General features: G+C 35.9%; 1 protein-coding gene and 3 long non-coding RNA genes across 4 annotated transcripts; 3 read left to right on the forward strand and 1 right to left on the reverse strand.

Moving 5' to 3' along the window:
* The first annotated feature begins 5873 nt into the window (after nucleotides 1-5873).
* Nucleotides 5874-7605, forward strand: LOC110879675. Its single transcript, XR_002558871.2, has 2 exons — nucleotides 5874-5903; nucleotides 7396-7605. It is a non-coding gene; the product is annotated as an uncharacterized LOC110879675 (long non-coding RNA).
* Nucleotides 7606-11781: 4176 nt separating this feature from the next.
* LOC110940173 lies at nucleotides 11782-13513 on the forward strand. The gene is made up of 2 exons (XR_002592869.2): nucleotides 11782-11811; nucleotides 13304-13513. It is a non-coding gene; the product is annotated as an uncharacterized LOC110940173 (long non-coding RNA).
* Nucleotides 13514-13875: 362 nt separating this feature from the next.
* LOC110932176 (vegetative cell wall protein gp1-like) lies at nucleotides 13876-14529 on the reverse strand. Its single transcript, XM_022175533.1, has one exon. It carries the CDS (start codon nucleotides 14527-14529, stop codon nucleotides 13876-13878), a length of 654 nt encoding a protein of 217 aa, XP_022031225.1.
* A 2125-nt stretch (nucleotides 14530-16654) lies between these two features.
* LOC110879671 lies at nucleotides 16655-19458 on the forward strand. Its single transcript, XR_002558870.2, has 4 exons — nucleotides 16655-17273; nucleotides 18670-18738; nucleotides 18859-18949; nucleotides 19038-19458. It is a non-coding gene; the product is annotated as an uncharacterized LOC110879671 (long non-coding RNA).
* The last annotated feature ends 3236 nt before the right edge of the window (nucleotides 19459-22694 follow it).

The following is a 22694-nucleotide window of genomic DNA, read 5'->3' on the forward strand; positions in this document are numbered from 1 at the left end:
AACGTAGCGCCACGATGGTCGCCAATCACGTCTCCTCATGCCATTGGGGACCTTCGACATAGTTGCAAGTTCCTTTTCTGTGTGAGGAGTATAATTATTCATCGTAAACTTAGGATGGAGTGAAGCTTTGTATGAGATTTTGAGATCTCGCATGAAAGTGTCTTCACGAGGATAACTGGTAGGTGGGGTTGTGGGTTTTGTGACTGTGAATGGTGCACTTTTCGGTGGCAAAAGGGCTATGCGAGCGGCTTGTTTCGGTGTTGTTGAATTTGTTGGTGCGGTGGCGGAAACGGGTGGTGGAAGTGTAGGTACGGGAGCGGAAATTGGTGGTGGTGATGCGGTAGCGGGTGACGGTAGCGGTGTAGAAAAAATGGGTGAAGTTGCCCATCTCCGGGACTCGTTTTTTAGAAGATCGATCATCTCAGCAATCGTTGATATGATTCGATCCAACGACTCGTTCCATTGGTGAGCGTCCATGAGGGGATCAAGACCGCTCTGATACCACTGATGTGGTTCCAACCGATAATCGATTGGCCTAAGAAAATAGAAAGGAACTTGATAGAATTTTAGAGAGATACTTGATACTAATTTTCTTTGATGATCCATTAATGAAAAACCATTTCTCCTTTTAAGGAGTAAAAAACAACGAAGACAAACAATACTGAAACTAACCACTATCTCCTAAATCTATGACACTACTTGGGATAATGGGCAGCCAGCTATTCCCATTATTTTTGACCACATGGCATCGCAAGGGTTCCAACCTGTGATCTGGGCGGGTTTTGTTTGAGAAGAGACAAAACCGTGAGTTCTTTAAATCGGAAACAAGAACATCTTGGAACAGAATTACCGGCGAAATCTTTTCTTTTGCGGTGGATGCTTCGTGAAGGTAACTAATTAAGTTGGAGCTATAATCCAACTGGGGATAGAAACAAACCAAAAAAGTCAACGTTTTATTGTGTTTTTTTTTTTGGAACATCGTCTGAAACAAAATATATATATATATATATATATATATATATATATATATATATATATATATATATATATATATATAGGGTAGGGATATGGTAAAAAGTGTCTAAAATGTAAGAAGGGTAAGAAGTGTTTTAAACCATTGGATATTTGATCTAATGGTTGAGATAAATAGGGTATAAAATGTAAATTGTATTTTAATTAGAAGGACCTTATGTAAAAATTGAAGGGCAATAGTGACTTTTCCAACGTTTCAAATATGGTAACCGTTTCAAAACCCCCATCAACTTCCTAAAGATCAGCGAATTATATGGTAACCGTCATCAATCTTCAAAAAATCAACGAATTTCTTCATACTTTATCATAAATAGATCTATATTCAGATTCATGGCATGGTGTTTTAAAACAATTGGATAAATTGACTATGATTCAGGTCATGGTGTTTTATCTGGACACATTGTTCATGTCGTGGTGTTTTAAACGCTTATGATTCAAGTCATGGTGTTTTATCTGGAGACATTGTTCATGGCGTAGTGTTTTATCAATAGAAAACATTCCCAGATTTTAAAACACCATGACTATGATTCAAGTCATGGTGTTTTATCTGGAGACATTGTTCATGGCGTGGTGTTTTAAAACATCTATGATTCAAGTCATGGTGTTTTATCAGGAGACATTGTTCATGGCGTGGTGTTTTATCAATACAAAAACATTCCCAGATTTTAAAACACCATGACTATGATTCAAGTCATGGTGTTTTATCTGTAGACATTGTTCATGGTGTGGTGTTTTAAACATCTATGATTCAAGTCATGGTGTTTTATATGGAGACATTGTATAATCAGATTCATGGCGTGGTGTCTTAAAATAACTGGATAAATTGACTATGATTCAAGATGGTCGGAGAAGATGATCTGAATCGGAGATGGAGATGAAACGATCAATCCCTAAAAATTCTCATCGCCAGTTTTTTTTTTTCAGTTATATTGTAAATCAATTAAATGACAAAAATGTATAATTACTAATCTACCCTTTTGAATTAATTAAGAGGAGGGACACTTGTCATTCCAAGATTATTTCTTACACTTCTTACAAAAGATGGACTTTTTACAGGATCCTTTACCTATATATATATATATATATATATATATATATATATATATATATATATATATATATATTATAACAAGTTGGGTTATTATTATTTTTTGGTTTAAACTAAGTTTGGGTTTAATCATTAAACGTTGTTTGGGTTGGACAAGCGGGTTCAATTCAAGATTTTTTTTATTCGGTTTTCGAGAGGTATTCGTGACCGGGTTTCTGTGAGCAAACGCGTTCGTTTCTGAAAAGTTGTTCAGAAATCAATGACGAATGGGGATAGACCACCACCGGTTGTGGTTAAGGACCAGAGTACCACAACTTTACAATGTCCAATGTTAACCGAAACAAATTACAACATCTGGGCGATTCGTATCAAAGCGATATTCAAAGTTTATGGAATACAGAAAGCTTTAGAACCAGGTGAAGAAGAGGTAGAAGCCAAAAAGGATGACATGGCGGTTGCACTTCTACTTCAAGCAATACCCGAAGAGCTCGTGTTTCAAGTAGCTCAGTTTCAGACTGCAAAGGAAATTTGGGAAGCGTTGAAGACACGGTATGTTGGGGTTGAACGGGTTCGAGAGGCAAAGCTTGAGCAACTGGAAAATGAGTTCGAATCCTTGAAGATGAAAGAAACAGAGACAGTTGATTCTTTCGCGGGCATAATACGTCAGTTGGTTACCAAGGCAGCCAGTTTGGGAACCACCTATGAAAACAAAAAGCTTACCAGAAAATTGTTAGGTTCCGTTCCAGGGAAGTATGTTCCAATTGTAGCTTCAATTGAACAATTTGCAGATTTGAAGACTATGACGTTTCAGGAAGCGGTCGGTAGACTGAAGACATTCGAAGACAGGATTAAGGGTATCGAGTCTTTAGCAGAAAATCAAGGTAATCTAATGTTTTCCAATGGTGAATCATCCTCGAAATCCAAATCCTATGAAAATACGCGAGGGCGTGGACGAGGCGGTTCAAGTTACCGAGGTAGACGTCAAGACTGGGATGATGAGGGCCAAGATGGAAGTCAAAGCCGAGATGGTCAAGATCATGGGTCAAAGCAAACGGGTCAAAGAAGAACCAATGATCGCCAAAAAGGAAGGAAAGATAGATCACAGGTTCAGTGTTACCGTTGTGATAAATTTGGTCACTTCGCGTCAGGATGTCCGGATCGTATGAAGAAACAAGATGAAGCTAACTTAGCTAAAAACGATGATTTTGATCCATCATTATTCATGATGAGATGTGATCAAGAAACGGTTTTTCTAAATGAAGAATGGGTGAATCCAAAGCGTTTCGAGACTGAGCCAATGGAGAAAGACACTTGGTATCTCGACAACGGAGCATCGAATCACATGACGGGTAATCGAGCTTATTTCTTTGAACTTAATGAGCGTGTCACGGGAAAGGTGAAGTTTGCAGATGGATCTTGTATTGACATACGGGGAAAGGGATCGGTATTACTTGAAGGGAAAACGGGGGAGAAGCGCCTGTTAACCGATATTTACTACATACCGAGTTTGCAAAGCAATATCATAAGTCTTGGTCAAGCAACGGAAGGTGGATGCGACATTCACATGAAACGTGATTTGCTAACCATTCATGATGATACAGGAAAACTTATGATGAAGGTGACAAGGACCAAGAACCGTTTGTACAAGATCAACCTCAAGATAGCAAGTCCCGGTACACAAGATAACATGACTGGAATAAAGAATTTTGCGGGTAGGGATCTACAAAGAGGTGAACTGAAAGATGATACGGCAAGTACGAGTCAGAGTCTTCTCAAAGATCCAAGTTTAATGAAGAAACCCAAAATTCAAAGTCCAAAGAAAAATGTTCAAGAATTCAAAGAAAAGGTTAAGCAAGGGATTCAAACCCAAGGAGATACATTTAATGATCCAAGAAAGCGGGTGTTTGCTCAAGATCGCAGCCGAGTCAATGGTGGTGCGAGTTCTAATGACCAAAGGACGAGTCTTGGAAAAAGGACTAGTCGAGTACAAGGTCACAAGAATGTTCGAGCTAGGAAGGAGCCAAAAAACACAGCTAGAGATCAAGATATGTTCTATGAGAATCAAGACAAAGAAGACATGTTAGAGCCTACCTATTTCGAGTCGGAAATTAAGGGGGTGATTGTTGGCGGTAATTCCCGACTCATCACAAGTCGGTGATGTGAAAAGGGTGACAAAAGGAGTTCAAGTGTAACACCCCAAAACCCGAATGTTTATATTCGTTAAATGTTATGATCGGGTACATCAAGAAATAAATAACTAGGTTATTCGTCCTAGTTAAAAGTATGGTAGAAACAAATAAGGAATGAAAGTTGTGTCAATTCTAATTAGTGAGAAAACTTGAGGGACCAAAACGGTTAGGATGGAAAGATGGGTTTTATTTATGAAAATCAACACACACAAACACACACATTCGTGTGTTCTAGAAAGGAGCAGGAGCTCTCATGAGAGCTCAAGAAACCCTAAACGTGAAGAATCATCAAATCGAAGGGCAAATCAAGGTCTAAATTCATGAATGAACACGGATTAATGATCACCTTCACAAGGGGATTGTAAGGTATGTCTTAAAAGTTAGATTGGTGATCTTTCACGAAGTGGGTTATGATGTAAATTGCGAATTTGTATGAAATTGTGAATGGGTGTGTGTTAGAATCATCATATTGAACATGGGTTATGCATGATTTAGGTTAATTTGATGTTTAGAGGTGAAACCCATTTGTTTTGGTAAGGATGATGACTTGAATGATCACCCAAGTCCAATCCTTGTTCACATCTTGTTGTGTTATGGTGTATGTAATGCGTTCTTGTTAGGTAGATTGAATGTGATATGAATTTGTTGATGTTTTTGTGTTAATTGATGAATGAAAGCATGAAGTAGGAAGTAAAGCATGAAACACTTGTACATTATGCATAAATTGTGGCATGCACACCAAGTGTTTGATGAAATGCCTAGGTGGGATTAATAGATGAAATGGTATGCAAGTAATGGATGAAATCGTATAATATGGGGATATGATGTATTTGATGATAAATAAACATGAGAAATCTATTTTTATATGGAATTCATGTAGGATTTGGTTGGCCATGTTATTTAGTAAAAGTATGCATTAGAATATTGTACTCTATGTTGGAGTGGTATGATGTTTACTACATGTTTGAATAATTGCTTAATCAAAATTGATAAGTAAAAGTACACTAAATGTGAAGCATATGAGATCATTAGAATAGGATGAAGTTAGAATGATGTTGGGTTGTTAAGCATAGGTCATGGTGTTAGTTGTAGAATTATGTTACTAGAATGAACGGAATTAAATATGTTTGGTATGTGCATATAACTAGATGATCATGTGGTTGTATGCTTATTGCATCGTGAGTATGAAATGTATATAGTGTCATTAGTATAGTCTACTATAATGACATGGATGTATGAGGTTAAGTCGAAAGTTCATATGATAAATTGTTGACTTTTTGAAAGTCAACTGTGCATAAGTAGCAATGTTGGACTTTTGTCACAATTGTGATATTATAGAAAGTCATATGATGCGTGTTATATCCATACGTGTTATATGTGATGACACGATGAATTGTATGAGTTTGAAAGATTAACTTGTGGAAATATGCCTTATGCTTGTTAGAATTGACTAATGAAAGTCAAATGTGAAACATGAATTTGATATGATTGTTAATATGTACAATCATGTATGCTAACAAGAATGTGAATGCGATGACATGAAAGTATAGGGATCATGTCAAGATGGATGGAAGCATGGAAGGTTAACGGGTCAAAAAGAGGCGAGGAAACGGATGCGAATACGAACACTAAAGGTAAGTGATTTCCGTAATCACTTCGTGGTACAAGTAAGTAATAAAGTGTTGTAATGAATTAAATATGATGTTTGAGGTCAAATATGTGTTAAGGTCTTTCGTCGTAAATGATGGGTTTAAGGTTGACCAAAATGCCCATGATGGGTATTTTGGGGTAAACGAACTTAAAAGTGGTTTAGAAGCAAGTTATTCGATTAGAGTAATGTTTTGGGCAGGTATGGAAGTGGGGATGATGGTTTGGTCAGTCATAGACCAATTAATGCGCGAATACCCTTAACGGGTCAAATAGTTAGAAAATAGTTAAGTCGAATGTATGTAAGTTAAGGATTTCCGTAATCCGGAGGTAAGATTTTATGTTCATATGATAGAATGTGAATTTACAAGCATGTAGGAAGAAACGGGAGGTCAAACGGGTAAACGGTTCAAAAGTTACGTGCGTTTTAGTGCGTACGGACGACGAAACGAACCTGCAGAAAACTGCAAAAAAACTAGAGGGCGTCGCCGACGGGTAGGGGTACCCAAAGGTGGGATCCTAAAGAATATGTAGTAATATGGTACCCAAAGGTGGGATCCTAAAGAATAAGTAGTAATATGGTACCCAAAGGTGGGATCCTAAAGAATATGTAGTAATATGGTACCTAAAGGTGGGATCCTAAAGAATAAGTAGTAATATGGTACCCAAAGGTGAGATCCTAAAGAATATGTAGTAATATGGTACCCAAAGGTGGGATCCTAAAGAATATGTAGTAATATGGTACCCAAAGGTGGGATCCTAAAGAATAAGTAGTAATATGGTACCCAAAGGTGGGATCCTAAAGAATATGTAGTAATATGGTACCCAAAGGTGGGATCCTAAAGAATATGTAGTAATATGGTACCCAAAGGTGGGATCCTAAAGAATAAGTAGTAATATGGTACCCAAAGGTGGGATCCTAAAGAATATGTAGTAATATGGTACCTAATTGTGGGATTCTAAGTTAAGAATTTCCTTTACGTATATAGATGTGTACGTATGTATGTATAAAGGTATGTATGAGTGTATGCATGTATGTAAAGATGTAAGAAAGGTATGTACGTATGTAGATGTGAACGTACGTATGTATAAAGATATGTATGAGTGTATGCATGAATGTAGAGATGTAGGAAAGGTATGTATGTATGTATGTAATTGTGTATGTATGTATGTGTAAAGACATGTATGAGTGTATGCATGTATGTAAAGTTGGAGGAAAGATATGTATGTATGTAGATGTGAATGTATGTTTGTATGTAAGTATGTATATAAGCATGATTTAGACACGTTGAGTGTTAACGTTTTAATGGTGTACCTTGAGAATGAAAGGTAATGCAGGTACATTACTGAAGCCTCACCAGGGAATGGATACGCAGATGTAATGCTTAAAGTTTGAAAAATGACGAACAGTGAAGTGTTTGTGAATGAATCTTGTTTATATAATGTGTGCTAATGTATGAATGAATGTGGTGAGTGCAGGTTGTACGAGTCACGAGGATCTTCAAGGATTAGAGATCGAGGATCGAGTCACAAGACAGATTGTACGGAAACGTTGGTGTTGAAATTTAGAAAAACCATGTCATGCATTTAATTGTAAATGAGTCAATTGATGACTTCATGTGAAAAGGTTGTATTAAAATGAAGTTTTAAGTAAGTCAAGGTAATTATAAGGAAAGAAAGTTTATGGCTTGAACTTCCGCTGCGACTTTTAGTCAAATACGCATTAGGGTCTTACAAGTTGGTATCAGAGCCCTGGTTTGAGGGAATCAAGTACGAGAAGGTAAGTACTTGAACTCAAACTTGTGTGCTCTTGAGATAAGAAATCCGTACAATCCAAGACTCGATCAAGATCCAAAGGTAAAGGGTTGATGAAAGTATGCATTTATGTATACGTATAACAAAACTGACGGTTTTGTATGTGCAAGGTAAGCATAAGTGTTGGAAGAGGATGATCCGTGAATGCAGCCTAGAATGAATACTAAGGTAGGCAAAGAGGTAATGAGACAAGTAGGCAAATGAGCCCAGGTATGTGAATTTAATGTAAGGATGTAAGCAATGGTAAAGTCCATTAAAGGAAGAAAAAGTTTTAAATGAAAGACAAGGATTGTATGTAATGAGGTACTGAAAGTGATACACGCGCCGAAACCTATGTCTACGGACATAAGGTGACAATTACATGAAGGCACGAAACTACTATGTGGATTGTGTACCTGGCCAGTACACGAGAAACGTATGACGTTCGTGAGATTATGATAATTGTTACAGGTATGTCCGGTAGAGTTGAGTAGCAGGCGGGCGTGTGGGGGGAAATGGGAATTAAGACTCTCGGGAAGTTGAGAGTACTATGTAGGAATGAAAAGTATGAGTGATAAAAAAAAATGAAGAATGTTGAATCCGTAAGAAGGTACGGATCAACAAGATATGAATGATATGTATGAATGAAATGTTTGAATCCACGAGATGGATTCAAGGAATGCAATGTATGAATGAAATGATTTGAATCCATGAGACGGATTCAAGGAAAGAAAGATATGAATAATATGTCTGAATCCGGGAGATGGATTCAGGGAATGAAAGTTATGAATGCAATGTTTGAATCCGTGAGACGGATTCAAGGATGAAAGGCATGAATGATATGTTTGAATCCGTGAGACGGATTCAAGGTATGAAATGCATGAAGAGAATGTTCGAAACCGCTAGACGGATTCAAAACATAGAAATAATGAAAGGTATGGATGCTATGATTGCGTCCGAAGGACGGATTTAAAATATAAAAAGGGATGAAATTAATCCACATCACAATGTGTCGACAGTTTGACCATGGTTGTGTCAAACGAGTCATACGGATAAATGTAAAGTAATAAACAAAAGAATGATCGTAATGGGCATGCAAACCTAAATTTTAAAGCGAAAGAAAGAAGTTCGAACAAGTTATGTGTTAAATATGTTAGTAATGGACTCTTAGGAGTCATAATGAATGACGGGCTACGACCCGGACAATAATTTAAGTATGAATGAGAAGGGTGAGTTTTGTTAAGAATACCAAAATGATGTAATGGATGTCCTTGTAGGTAAACATGAAGGGAAAGACGTACGAATGTGTACCTCTTTACATCTACGGTAAGTAAGAAATGTCAGTTTGACCTTGAAACGTCAAACTGCAAAGGTCGACAAAATAAGTAACCAAAATAAAGAATTGCATGTAAGGAATGAAGTGTGGAAAATGTTATAGCATGTGCGTAGGAAATTGTAAAGAATTATAGGTGAGTAATCACCTAGTTTAATGAATGCTTGAATGAAATGTGCTAACCGCTAAAATTGTAGATGATAATGTTAGAAACTCTTGATGTGATGAAACCAACCGAATTGGTGGAAGGATGTGCACGGGCGAAAGCGCATTACGCGGATGAATGAAATCTAGCCTGGTATGGCTAGTACTCGTGAAGAATGCGGATCGATCTGGGTTACGGATCGTCGATTGATGATATGAGATGAGGTCAGTAAAAAGTTTAACTTATGTTAGATAAGTATGAATTGGTTAATTGGGTACGACCTACGAAATGAATGATGGAATGGGTATGGTATAGTATGGGAAGTTTGATTTTTTTTTTTTTCAGTTGACATAAGAAGAAAACTATGTCATCAAGAAGCGAATCTCAAAGGTTTTGAGTGAAAAGTTCGAGTATTGGTTAAAATCTCATGAAATGAATTGCACGACACGTATGCTTATGCAAAATAAGTAAGGCACGAAATGAGAGGTATAGTAATGTAGAACGAAGGAGGCAAGTTGAAGGTAACGTAAGGATATGTAAGGTACGAATGACTATAGAAAAGTAGAATGATGCTAACTATGGAGTTAAGCATGTAGGTGTAACTATGAAGTAGTAGTTTTGTTGTGATAACAAAACAAGAGTTGAATGTTATAGAATGTGTGTATGAAATGTAATCTTAAAAGACAAGATGAAAGTATTAGATCCGTTATAAACAAATCCTACGAATGAACGTATTATCACAAGCTTGAAGAAGTATGTATATTGACCTATTAAAAACGGGTCAAGGGAAATGAAAATGTTATGTGAAGGTATGGTGTGAAAAATATGGACTTATTATAAAAAAGTCAATAGTATGAATAAATATGAACTGAGATAGGATGATTACATATAATTATGATATGACTATGAAGTCAAACATAGATGTGCGTGTGTAAGAGGAAATGAGAAAGGTTTCGGGGACGAAACCTTATTTAAGGGGGGTAGACTTGTAACACCCCAAAACCCGAATGTTTATATTCGTTAAATGTTATGATCGGGTACATCAAGAAATAAATAACTAGGTTATTCGTCCTAGTTAAAAGTATGGTAGAAACAAATAAGGAATGAAAGTTGTGTCAATTCTAATTAGTGAGAAAACTTGAGGGACCAAAACGGTTAGGATGGAAAGATGGGTTTTATTTATGAAAATCAACACACACAAACACACACATTCGTGTGTTCTAGAAAGGAGCAGGAGCTCTCATGAGAGCTCAAGAAACCCTAAACGTGAAGAATCATCAAATCGAAGGGCAAATCAAGGTCTAAATTCATGAATGAACACGGATTAATGATCACCTTCACAAGGGGATTGTAAGGTATGTCTTAAAAGTTAGATTGGTGATCTTTCACGAAGTGGGTTATGATGTAAATTGCGAATTTGTATGAAATTGTGAATGGGTGTGTGTTAGAATCATCATATTGAACATGGGTTATGCATGATTTAGGTTAATTTGATGTTTAGAGGTGAAACCCATTTGTTTTGGTAAGGATGATGACTTGAATGATCACCCAAGTCCAATCCTTGTTCACATCTTGTTGTGTTATGGTGTATGTAATGCGTTCTTGTTAGGTAGATTGAATGTGATATGAATTTGTTGATGTTTTTGTGTTAATTGATGAATGAAAGCATGAAGTAGGAAATAAAGCATGAAACACTTGTACATTATGCATAAATTGTGGCATGCACACCAAGTGTTTGATGAAATGCCTAGGTGGGATTAATAGATGAAATGGTATGCAAGTAATGGATGAAATCGTATAATATGGGGATATGATGTATTTGATGATAAATAAACATGAGAAATCTATTTTTATATGGAATTCATGTAGGATTTGGTTGGCCATGTTATTTAGTAAAAGTATGCATTAGAATATTGTACTCTATGTTGGAGTGGTATGATGTTTACTACATGTTTGAATAATTGCTTAATCAAAATTGATAAGTAAAAGTACACTAAATGTGAAGCATATGAGATCATTAGAATAGGATGAAGTTAGAATGATGTTGGGTTGTTAAGCATAGGTCATGGTGTTAGTTGTAGAATTATGTTACTAGAATGAACGAAATTAAATATGTTTGGTATGTGCATATAACTAGATGATCATGTGGTTGTATGCTTATTGCATCGTGAGTATGAAATGTATATAGTGTCATTAGTATAGTCTACTATAATGACATGGATGTATGAGGTTAAGTCGAAAGTTCATATGATAAATTGTTGACTTTTTGAAAGTCAACTGTGCATAAGTAGCAATGTTGGACTTTTGTCACAATTGTGATATTATAGAAAGTCATATGATGCGTGTTATATCCATACGTGTTATATGTGATGACACGATGAATTGTATGAGTTTGAAAGATTAACTTGTGGAAATATGCCTTATGCTTGTTAGAATTGACTAATGAAAGTCAAATGTGAAACATGAATTTGATATGATTGTTAATATGTACAATCATGTATGCTAACAAGAATGTGAATGCGATGACATGAAAGTATAGGGATCATGTCAAGATGGATGGAAGCATGGAAGGTTAACGGGTCAAAAAGAGGCGAGGAAACGGATGCGAATACGAACACTAAAGGTAAGTGATTTCCGTAATCACTTCGTAGTACAAGTAAGTAATAAAGTGTTGTAATGAATTAAATATGATGTTTGAGGTCAAATATGTGTTAAGGTCTTTCGTCGTAAATGATGGGTTTAAGGTTGACCAAAATGCCCATGATGGGTATTTTGGGGTAAACGAACTTAAAAGTGGTTTAGAAGCAAGTTATTCGATTAGAGTAATGTTTTGGGCAGGTATGGAAGTGGGGATGATGGTTTGGTCAGTCATAGACCAATTAATGCGCGAATACCCTTAACGGGTCAAATAGTTAGAAAATAGTTAAGTCGAATGTATATAAGTTAAGGATTTCCGTAATCCGGAGGTAAGATTTTATGTTCATATGATAGAATGTGAATTTACAAGCATGTAGGAAGAAACGGGAGGTCAAACGGGTAAACGGTTCAAAAGTTACGTGCGTTTTAGTGCGTACGGACGACGAAACGAACCTGCAGAAAACTGCAAAAAAACTAGAGGGCGTCGCCGACGGGTAGGGGTACCCAAAGGTGGGATCCTAAAGAATATGTAGTAATATGGTACCCAAAGGTGGGATCCTAAAGAATAAGTAGTAATATGGTACCCAAAGGTGGGATCCTAAAGAATATGTAGTAATATGGTACCTAAAGGTGGGATCCTAAAGAATAAGTAGTAATATGGTACCCAAAGGTGGGATCCTAAAGAATATGTAGTAATATGGTACCCAAAGGTGGGATCCTAAAGAATATGTAGTAATATGGTACCCAAAGGTGGGATCCTAAAGAATAAGTAGTAATATGGTACCCAAAGGTGGGATCCTAAAGAATATGTAGTAATATGGTACCCAAAGGTGGGATCCTAAAGAATATGTAGTAATATGGTACCCAAAGGTGGGATCCTAAAGAATAAGTAGTAATATGGTACCCAAAGGTGGGATCCTAAAGAATATGTAGTAATATGGTACCTAATTGTGGGATTCTAAGTTAAGAATTTCCTTTACGTATATAGATGTGTACGTATGTATGTATAAAGGTATGTATGAGTGTATGCATGTATGTAAAGATGTAAGAAACGTATGTACGTATGTAGATGTGAACGTACGTATGTATAAAGATATGTATGAGTGTATGCATGAATGTAGAGATGTAGGAAAGGTATGTATGTATGTATGTAATTGTGTATGTATGTATGTGTAAAGACATGTATGAGTGTATGCATGTATGTAAAGTTGGAGGAAAGATATGTATGTATGTAGATGTGAATGTATGTTTGTATGTAAGTATGTATATAAGCATGATTTAGACACGTTGAGTGTTAACGTTTTAATGGTGTACCTTGAGAATGAAAGGTAATGCAGGTACATTACTGAAGCCTCACCAGGGAATGGATACGCAGATGTAATGCTTAAAGTTTGAAAAATGACGAACAGTGAAGTGTTTGTGAATGAATCTTGTTTATATAATGTGTGCTAATGTATGAATGAATGTGGTGAGTGCAGGTTGTACGAGTCACGAGGATCTTCAAGGATTAGAGATCGAGGATCGAGTCACAAGACAGATTGTACGGAAACGTTGGTGTTGAAATTTAGAAAAACCATGTCATGCATTTAATTGTAAATGAGTCAATTGATGACTTCATGTGAAAAGGTTGTATTAAAATGAAGTTTTAAGTAAGTCAAGGTAATTATAAGGAAAGAAAGTTTATGGCTTGAACTTCCGCTGCGACTTTTAGTCAAATACGCATTAGGGTCTTACATCAAGTCACAAGTCGGTGAACTTGAGGGATCAATGTTGACAAGTTGGTCATAATTGGTTAAGTTTCCTAATTACATTATAATTATATTTGGTAATGTCTTAGTCACCAAGTTAAGGTTATTTGGTAATGTCTTGGTCACCAAGTTAGGGGTAGCCTATATAAACCAAGGTAGGGTAGACATTATTAAGAGTCAAGAGAAGATAAACCGAGTTATGATTTATGAGTTATTGTAATCAAGTTTTTGAGTTATATTTTCTTGGTTATAATAAAAGTTCATTGGAGAGTTATTCCATTCGTTCTTGTTCTTGTGTTTGATTATTCGATTGGGACTTGAATGTTGACATCTGGTCGGGTGTTAACAAGATGCCATGGTGGACGCCACTCGCGTTTCTCGGTTGTTTCATCTAGCTCTATCTTCATGTCCTTTGCAAACATTGATTTCATAACTTGCTTCAACAGGTTCGAAACCACGGATGGTGCGCCATTTGGCTCCGGTGCGGGTGAGGGTATGGGTTTTGGCATGGCTGCAACGAGGAATGGTGTGGTTTTTTGGGCGGGTTTCGATACAGGTTTAGAGAATGGCATATGTTGTTGGACTATTTTAGGTGTAGGCGGAGTACATAGTGGCACAGTGGCGGGAGCGACAATAAGTGGTGGTATGGTCGTTTTTGGTGTCGAAGAGTTGGTTGAAGGGGCTTGTTTTGGTGGTGGTGAGGTGTGTAGTGGTGTTGTAGCGGTTGGTTGTCGTGGGTTGATGGCAATTGTTGGTGGTGGTGAGGCGGCAGTGGGTGACGGGACTGGCGGTGCAGTGTCGGAAACAAGTGGTGGAGATGTAGGAGATTGGGCTTCCCACGCAGTTCGGAACGATCGGAACTCCTTGAAAAGGATTTGCAACTGAGACTCGAGTTTTACAAGGGATTCACTCATCCATTGATAAAACTCGGCTTCGGAGAGAGCGTGAGCAACCATGGTCCGGGGGGATCACGATGCTCTGATACCACTGATAAGTATCAAACTTGAATCAAGAGAAATAGATGAGAAGACCAGAAAGAACTTTAGAAAGATAATTAGATTTTCATAATTTTCATTCATAATCTAAACAATTGTTAATCGGCTGATATATAGCCTTACAATACAATATCCACTACTTGCTATTTAAAAGGATAACTACCCACTTAAATAGATAATGGAAACCCACTACTTAAAAACAATTAATTCCATAAATCTAATTAACTAAGTTACTAATATTGCATGATAATATTCATGATGTGATGCATATGTTTGATATGTCTTCATGACTTCGTGGGTTTCATGGCACACATCAATGTATTCTTTATAAATGATTACATGCATTTCATCTTGTCGGGTCTAAACCGGTCAAATTGATCATCGGTTTAGTTTCATGCACCAATGATTTTCTTTACCTTTAAAAACTGGTGTGTGTTTTTCCCTCTAATTGCTGTGAGCAATTTGGTTTATGAATTGGTTAAAAAGATTTGTCCTATCAAATATCAATGTGGACTAGAACCTACACATAATATTTGATAGGACAAATCTTTTTAACCAATTTGGGGTTAGGTTCTTTATTTTCTTTATTTGGGGTTCTTTTTTTAGGTTAACTAGTGCTATGCCCCGTCAGCTTTGCGGAGCGCCAGAGCGGTAAGCGGAATATATCTCAGTTTGATAACATATATGTTTGTGTTTTGGTTCTTGAACATACTACTCATAACACAATCTCAATAAAATTTACATCGAGACATAGGTAAAAATACGCTCGTCATAGAGTAACTTTATTAAAGTCCAGGAGTAATAACATTTGTCCACCAATAGCAAACAATCACTATTCCCCCGGGGTTGGTTCGTCACAGTAGCAAAGGGAAAAAGCCAAAAGATGAAATACTAAAAAGAAATAAAAGTAGAGGGGCTAAACATGTACACAACCAAAGTTAAAGCAAAGACACTAAACAGGCATATGAACAAAGCTAATCAATAAAAAGGAAGTTTTTTTTAAATAAAGGGCCCTAAACACCTATATTAGGAAAGTTGAAGGTTTAAAAGCAAGATACAAAAAGCCACGATCCGTTACTAGAAGGAATAAAAGTAGAAGGATTAAACATGTACACTACTAAAGCTATAGCAGAAGGATTAAACACGTATATAAACAAAGTTTGTCCACCAATAGCAATCAGTCACTATTCACTCGGTTGGTTCGTCACATTAGCAAGGGGAAAAGGCTAAGAGATGAAATACTAAAAGAAATAAAAGTAGAGAAGCTAAACATGTACACAACAACAAAAGTTAAAGCAAATGCATTAAACACGCATATGAACAAAGCTAATAAAAAAAGTAAGTTATTTTTAAAAATAGAGGAGTTAAACACGTATATTTGCAAAGTTAGAGGTTTAAAGCAAGATAAAAAAACTACGATTAATCACTAAAAGGAATACAAGTAGAATAATTAAACATGTACACTACTAAAGTTATAGCAGATGGACTAAACACGCATATAAACAAAGGTAACCAACAAAAAGAAAACTTTTTTTTAAAAGTAGAGAGGCTAAACACGTATTTTAACGAAGTTAAAGGTTCGAAAGTAAAATACAAAAAGTCACGACCAATGAGGGATGTCTGACAGCTGCCTGACACTATTCCTCTCATGATAAATGCAACATATATAATATAATTTTAACTAAGTTAAAGGTTCGAAAGTAAAATGCAGAAAGCCACGACCAATGAGGGAGTGTCAGGCAACTGCCTGGTACTATTCCCTTACGGTAAATGTAGTATATATAAATACGTGTCAATAAATATGTTATAATTATATAGTATAAAAGTTTCGGGATAACCCAACCCGTGTTGAAGTTAAATGTTTTCAAACACATAATAAGTTAAAACCATAATACCAAACCGAAAACTAAAGGTACTAACAATTTGGTTTGATTCATGTTTTTAACAGTTTAAGTTTGATTCAGATTATATATAGAAAAAAAAAGCATTATATATACCTCTAATTTTTAACATTTCTGTGCAATTGGGTTTGTACATTATGCTGTAGTGCTTTTCTCTGCATATTTGTGATGTACCTTTTCGTATGTGGGTTGTACCCTTTTCTTTACATACCACGTGTACTCAGCTCATGGTTTTAGGGAAAACCATCAATCAGACCCTTGCTCCTGATCAGATAGAGGGAGGGCGATAGAAAGATTATAGAAAGAGAGAGGGAATCGATTCCATAGTGGTTTGATGGCGGTTGATTGAGCCGGAGCTGCGGAGACGGTGGCCGTTGATCGCTGCGTTTGTTTATTAGGTGAGGTGAGATCACGTCGCAACACTGGGAGGTACACCTTTAAGGTGATACGGTTGAAGACTCATTAGTCAATTTTCTCCATTTAGGGTCCGTTCCGGCACAATAGATCGGAAACCACAAACCTTGTGTCAGGGGGCAAGAGAAAGAGAGAGAAAGACCTTACGGTGTACGGAAAGAAAGAAAGACAAAGACAAGCGGTGGGGTTTAGGGTTCCGGCCTTTTTCAAAAAGAGAGAACGGTGTAGCGGCTCCGGAATAGAGAGGGAGAGAGATAGGAGGGTGACATTTCAGAATCCCGATCTGCTGTTGAAAGACGCAAGGAAGCAGGTGCCCACTTGAGTTGGTTGTTTCCTCTGTCGCTTTCAAGGCAGCGCCCACTTCCAATTTCATCAGCAAGCAAGCAATTGGTAAGTATACAGTTGCTCTTTTTTTCCTTTGTTATCACTCAATATCGTTTGTCTTGTCGCCGTGTGCTGTTTCAATTTTTATCCAGGAACAAAACATGTGATATACAAACCCACCCTTTTATCAAGGTGATGATTCTTAAAACTCATACAATTTTAGTTAGGTGATTAAAAGACCGAAATAAATTTTGCGGTGAAGCAAAAAGGGGCAAAGTTTGGTTGTAGATTGTTTAGGCAAGATTTGTGTTCATTTCTATATTGGTGAGTTTTAAAAGGGGATTAAGTGATTTTATGTCATGTTCCAGTTCTGGTCAAAACCAATAAGGAGCGATAAAGTTTTAGGAGCTGATTTTTGTGTGTGTCAACATTGGACAAAACACTAGGTATAAATCCACGTTTCTTGATCTTTTGTGTTCGAATTAGTAGACCATTAAAATGCTCAATTTTAAAATAAGTCATGAAATTAACACCCATTGTTTCAAATTTGTATTTCCTAAGATGACCTTTTAATTCATCTACAGCAAGCACACGATGTGCTACTGCTGTTTGTATTGTTCTTTTTATATGAAGTTAAGTTTGACTTTGAATAATAAATAATAAAATGCTACGAATAAACAATAACATACAAATATTTAAAAAATATTAGTTCAATTGAATAATAAATAATAAAAACTACTAAAAGATACAGTTCAGATGCATTGTTTGCTGGTATGGAATGACAATCAATTTGTAGCTTAATATATTCATGAATTATGTGTCTTTGCATAGGTGTAAGATGACAAATTGACTTATTTGTTTATGATCAAATTCTTATGTCACATTAGCCAAATGTTGTTATGAGAATGTAGTCTTTTAATTTCGGTTCATGTAGTTTTAATAATCTAATGGAATCTATTGTTCTTTTGTGTTGGTGCCTCTTTAGCAGGCTCTTTAATTTCGGTTCATGTAGTTTTAATAAGTTGGTTGAAGTTTCCAAAAACCCAAAATCTAGAAAACAAATCACTTTTACACAAGAACGGAAACGAGCCTTGAGGCATTTGGCATTTTCCATTAGTGTCATGAGGCGTAAGCCTCGAGGCGGACTGAGGCGCAAGCCTCAAGACACTACTAAAAAATAATTAAAAAAGTCCCGATGGTATTAAAGTAAAAGTGTCTTTTTATACACAGTAATGTACTTTCTATAATTCTTTTGATTTTTTTTTCTTGATTGTTAAATCACTTTTTAATGTCAATTCGATACACCCTTATATGGAGTCATATTGCATACTCTAATATGGTTCTGTTACAAACTATGTAGGAAGACGAATGTTAAATTGTGCTTTACTACTTTTTGTTCGTTATTATATATTTTATATACGTGTGAAAAACTTTTGGGTGGTCGCTAAATTCAGCATTTTAGGTCGGGAAATTCAACCAAGACCCAAGAAAGGCTCCAGGCGACTCATGCGGCTACAAATGATTCATGAAGGTAGCCATTTAATTAGACTTACAAAACAGCCATTTAGAATTTTTAATTATTCAATTTGAATGAATTAACCATTTGTTTAATCTAATTCTGTTCAATATATTATATTAATTAAATAATTAGCTAAGCCTCAATGAAGATTCAAGCTTCTGATCTGGAATGACAACGCAAGAAGATTTCAAATTTCAACATTGAAAAATGAAATTTGGTACACGTAAGCCATTTGTTTAATTAATCTAATTGTTTTTAGTTTGGTATTTTATGTCTTTTGTATGTTGATTATATTCATATACATGGGTCAGGAATAAAAATGTATTGAAATATTGTTTGGGGAATTTTCGGGATTGCTTTTCATATCACGGTTCAACCATGGTGTGTAGAAGGATGTCACCTTCCTTATCATAAAGCTTGATGTTTGAGGGTGATTATATCAAATGGGAAAAGAAAAGAAATCTCATTCAATGGAAGTTGCTTCTGTATAAAAGTGGAGATTATATATAGGTATCCTTCTTTAATAACATATTAAGTTATGTAGGTAGGCTTTACAGGTTATCCTATTGTATAGTTATGTTTGACCCATAATAAGTTTATCATTTTCGAATTGGGTCTTAGTTTTAGGTCTATTGGTCTATTTATTTCGCATTGTATCTCATTGTATGGCTGCACATATAAATATACAATTTAAGGTTAACCAAGTTATGGTTTACTTTTCATGAACTCAAATAATGGCGCTTCATGATAGCATTAATTAATTGGTACAAAACAATTGTAATTGTGGGATTAACTATGGTTGCTGGAGAGGATAATGTTCTTGAACTTCCACATGCTCAAGTTCCTAAGTTGACTAACAAGCAGAGCAGCAGCAGTTGGTCAAACCAACAAAGCATCCATGAAGTTAAAAAGTTCGTTTGATGTCATACGCTATAACGCGCGTTGGCGGTGTTTCAACATTCGTTGCCCGCGCCGCAACGCGCGCGGGTCTAATTTCTAGTTAATACTAATTTAACTCACAAATTAGACTGAAAACCATTAAATCGCCCCATGAACACCTACATTTTAAACTCAAAATCATTAAACCAAATGGAATGCAACTTTTCAAATTACTTGATCAGAATAGTGGTAGGGAGAGTTGGGTTCTTTAATGGAGACCTAAGTTTAATCCCCACTTGTGTTACTTTGATGGATTAGATAATAATGGATAGAGCTTAGCCTCCTTACAGAGGTGTCAAACTTTATCCTAAGCCCACCCGGGTTTTCGTCCCACCGTGTGTTACGCAAGAGAATTCTGCTATTGTGGCGGCACAACGACTATCAAGTGGCAGCCGGTGGTATGGTTTCCTGGGGAAATGCCCAAGCCAAACTCTAAAGTCAGCGTGTGCCCGGTTATGACAATATAGTCTGGCCGGAGTGAGGCAATAGAGCTATCCAATTGGGGAGTGCGGTTTTCTAATACAAGAAAGTCGTTATTCCAAAAAAAAAAAATAATAATAACTAGAATAATAACAGACTTTTTTGCTGGATTAGAAAACAAGTCTGGATTTTCACATTTTTTAACTCGACGTAAATAACAAAAAATAAATAAATAAACAAATAGTTTCTCATTGTGATTTTGGTGTTCATGTTTCCTCAAGTGAACCCGCCATGATTCGAGTGTGTTTTTCTACGTTTGTTTCGTGTGATGGTTTGTTGGTGTCGTATGGTGGTGCGTTTGTGCTCGCATGGTAGTTTGTGTGGTGTTCTTTTGTGTTATGTAGTATTTTTTTCTTGGTGGTTGTTGTTTGTTTCTAGTTTCTTGTTAGTTTTGATGGAATAATTTATTTTTTGCCGTTCAAAAGAAAAGTTGGGACACTACGAACGTTAGGAACAACCCTTCAATGTTTTAACTTCCATTATATTCCAAGTGTGGCGTTTATTTTAATGCTTGATTAGATAATTATAAAGATAAAATGCATGAAAACATAATGTAATTTATATAATTTATCAAGAAAGTATAATGTAATTCATATTCATATATGATAATATTCAAACTGAATGAACTGTGATAATATTATTAAATTAAAATTAGAATTAAAATTAGAATTATTTAAAATTAAAATTAAGAGATGAGTAAATGGTATCAGGTATAGGTACCGGTCTTAAATTTACCAAACCGGTGTATTTTCGGTACCGGTTCTGCACAGGTATTCACCGGTTTTTACCCTCAAATACCGGTGTCATACCAGTACCGACCGGTACCGAACCGTACCATACTAGGTATATTAAATTAAAATTAGAATTAGAATTATTTAAAATTAGAAGTAAGAGATGAGCAAATGGTATCGGGTATAGGTACCGGTCTTAAATTTACCAAACCGGAGTATTTTCGGTACCGGTTCTGCATAGGTATTCACCGGTTTTTTCCCTCAAATACCGGTGCCGAACCAGTACCGAACCGTACCATACTAGGTATATTCGGTACCGGTACCCATTTTTGGGGATTTCGGTAACGGTATTTTCGGTACCGGTTGGTACCGAGCTCAAAAATCCTGTAGCAACGCAGCAATGCAAGTAATTGCACCGTTTAGATTACTTTTCATACACGCAGTAAGTAAACTGTTTTTTCGTTTGAATGAGGTTTTATATACACAACAACTTATTTTACTTTTTTTTTTGTTTTTTCTGTAATGAATGAATTGTAGCATGTAAAATTAACTTGAATATTTAGAATATTGATGAGCAAATCCTATCAAATCCTGTAAACGAATCGGTATCGTATCGGTACCAAATCATTTTCGGTACCAATTTGGTATCCACCTTTTGGCGTTTTCAGAATCGTTACTTTAGGTTCGACACCGGTCTAGCACCATACCTGTATTTATTGATTTTTACCTTCAAATACCATACTGTATTGTACCGAGCATTTTCGGTGCCGATACCTAATTTCGATGATTTTCCTGATAGGTACTTTCGCTGCCGTTACCGGTACCGAGCTCATTCATATGTTAACGTGTTAGCACCGTAATAACTGAACTGAAAACAACCGAATTTCCAACGTGTAGGACGTGTGCGTCCTATTATTATATATTAGGTTATTTAAAATCGTTTTTTATGACGGAGTGACTATCCTTACCACGTCATTTTATTTATGTTTTGATATTCGGTATATGTTTGCCGTTGCTTACACGCCTTTTGTAGTCATTGGGTCCCGCCGCAACGCGCGGACGGAAAATAACTAGTTCATATAAATTAGCATGTACATTCTAAAATAATAGTTTAATATCACATTTTAATTTTATTATCTTTACAATAATAATGTATAAATTTATATTAGCTAGCTGGACCTTAACAATATAATTAAATAAAAAAAATTAAGCTCTAATAGATTTTTACGAAAGTAAAGAAAACTTTATACATAAATCTGTATTTTCAGTGAATAAAACTTTCAAAGTTTCACGATGTTCTTGAAATAATTGATTTGATTAGAGGATCCAAAAACAACAAATACAGAATTCGTTATGAAAATGAGCTTGAAACTAATTTGATAAACGTTCAACTACTTTCTTCAAAATATATTTATAAATTGCTTAATGTTTCATTGATCATAAGACCAATTTATTGAGCATTATTATATACGATATCTATAAGTAATATAGATATTCTTTTATCACAAGACCAATTATCTACAAGTAATAGAAATATTCTTTTATTATAAGACCAATTTATACAGTGGCGAAGCTTGAAAATTTTTACGGAGAGTCAAAAACGTATATACCCAAAAATTTCTATAGAACCGGGGGGTCGAAAACATATATACCTAAAAATTTATATATGAAAACTACGTATATAACACTACTGGCCGAAAAGTTCGGGGGGTCGGACGCCCCTTCCGGCCCCTTCAAAGCATCGCCCCTGAATTTATAGAGCATTATGCTCTTATGTACTATATCTATAAATAAAATACATATCCTTTTATCATAAGA

Source organism: Helianthus annuus, chromosome 1, assembly GCF_002127325.2.
Source record: "Helianthus annuus cultivar XRQ/B chromosome 1, HanXRQr2.0-SUNRISE, whole genome shotgun sequence".
NCBI classification, from domain to species: domain Eukaryota; kingdom Viridiplantae; phylum Streptophyta; class Magnoliopsida; order Asterales; family Asteraceae; genus Helianthus; species Helianthus annuus.

Excerpts from the sequence above, each read along its gene's own strand:
- LOC110932176 (XM_022175533.1), bottom strand. The coding sequence starts at position 14,529 with ATGGTTGCTCACGCTCTCTCCGAAGCCGAGTTTTATCAATGGATGAGT.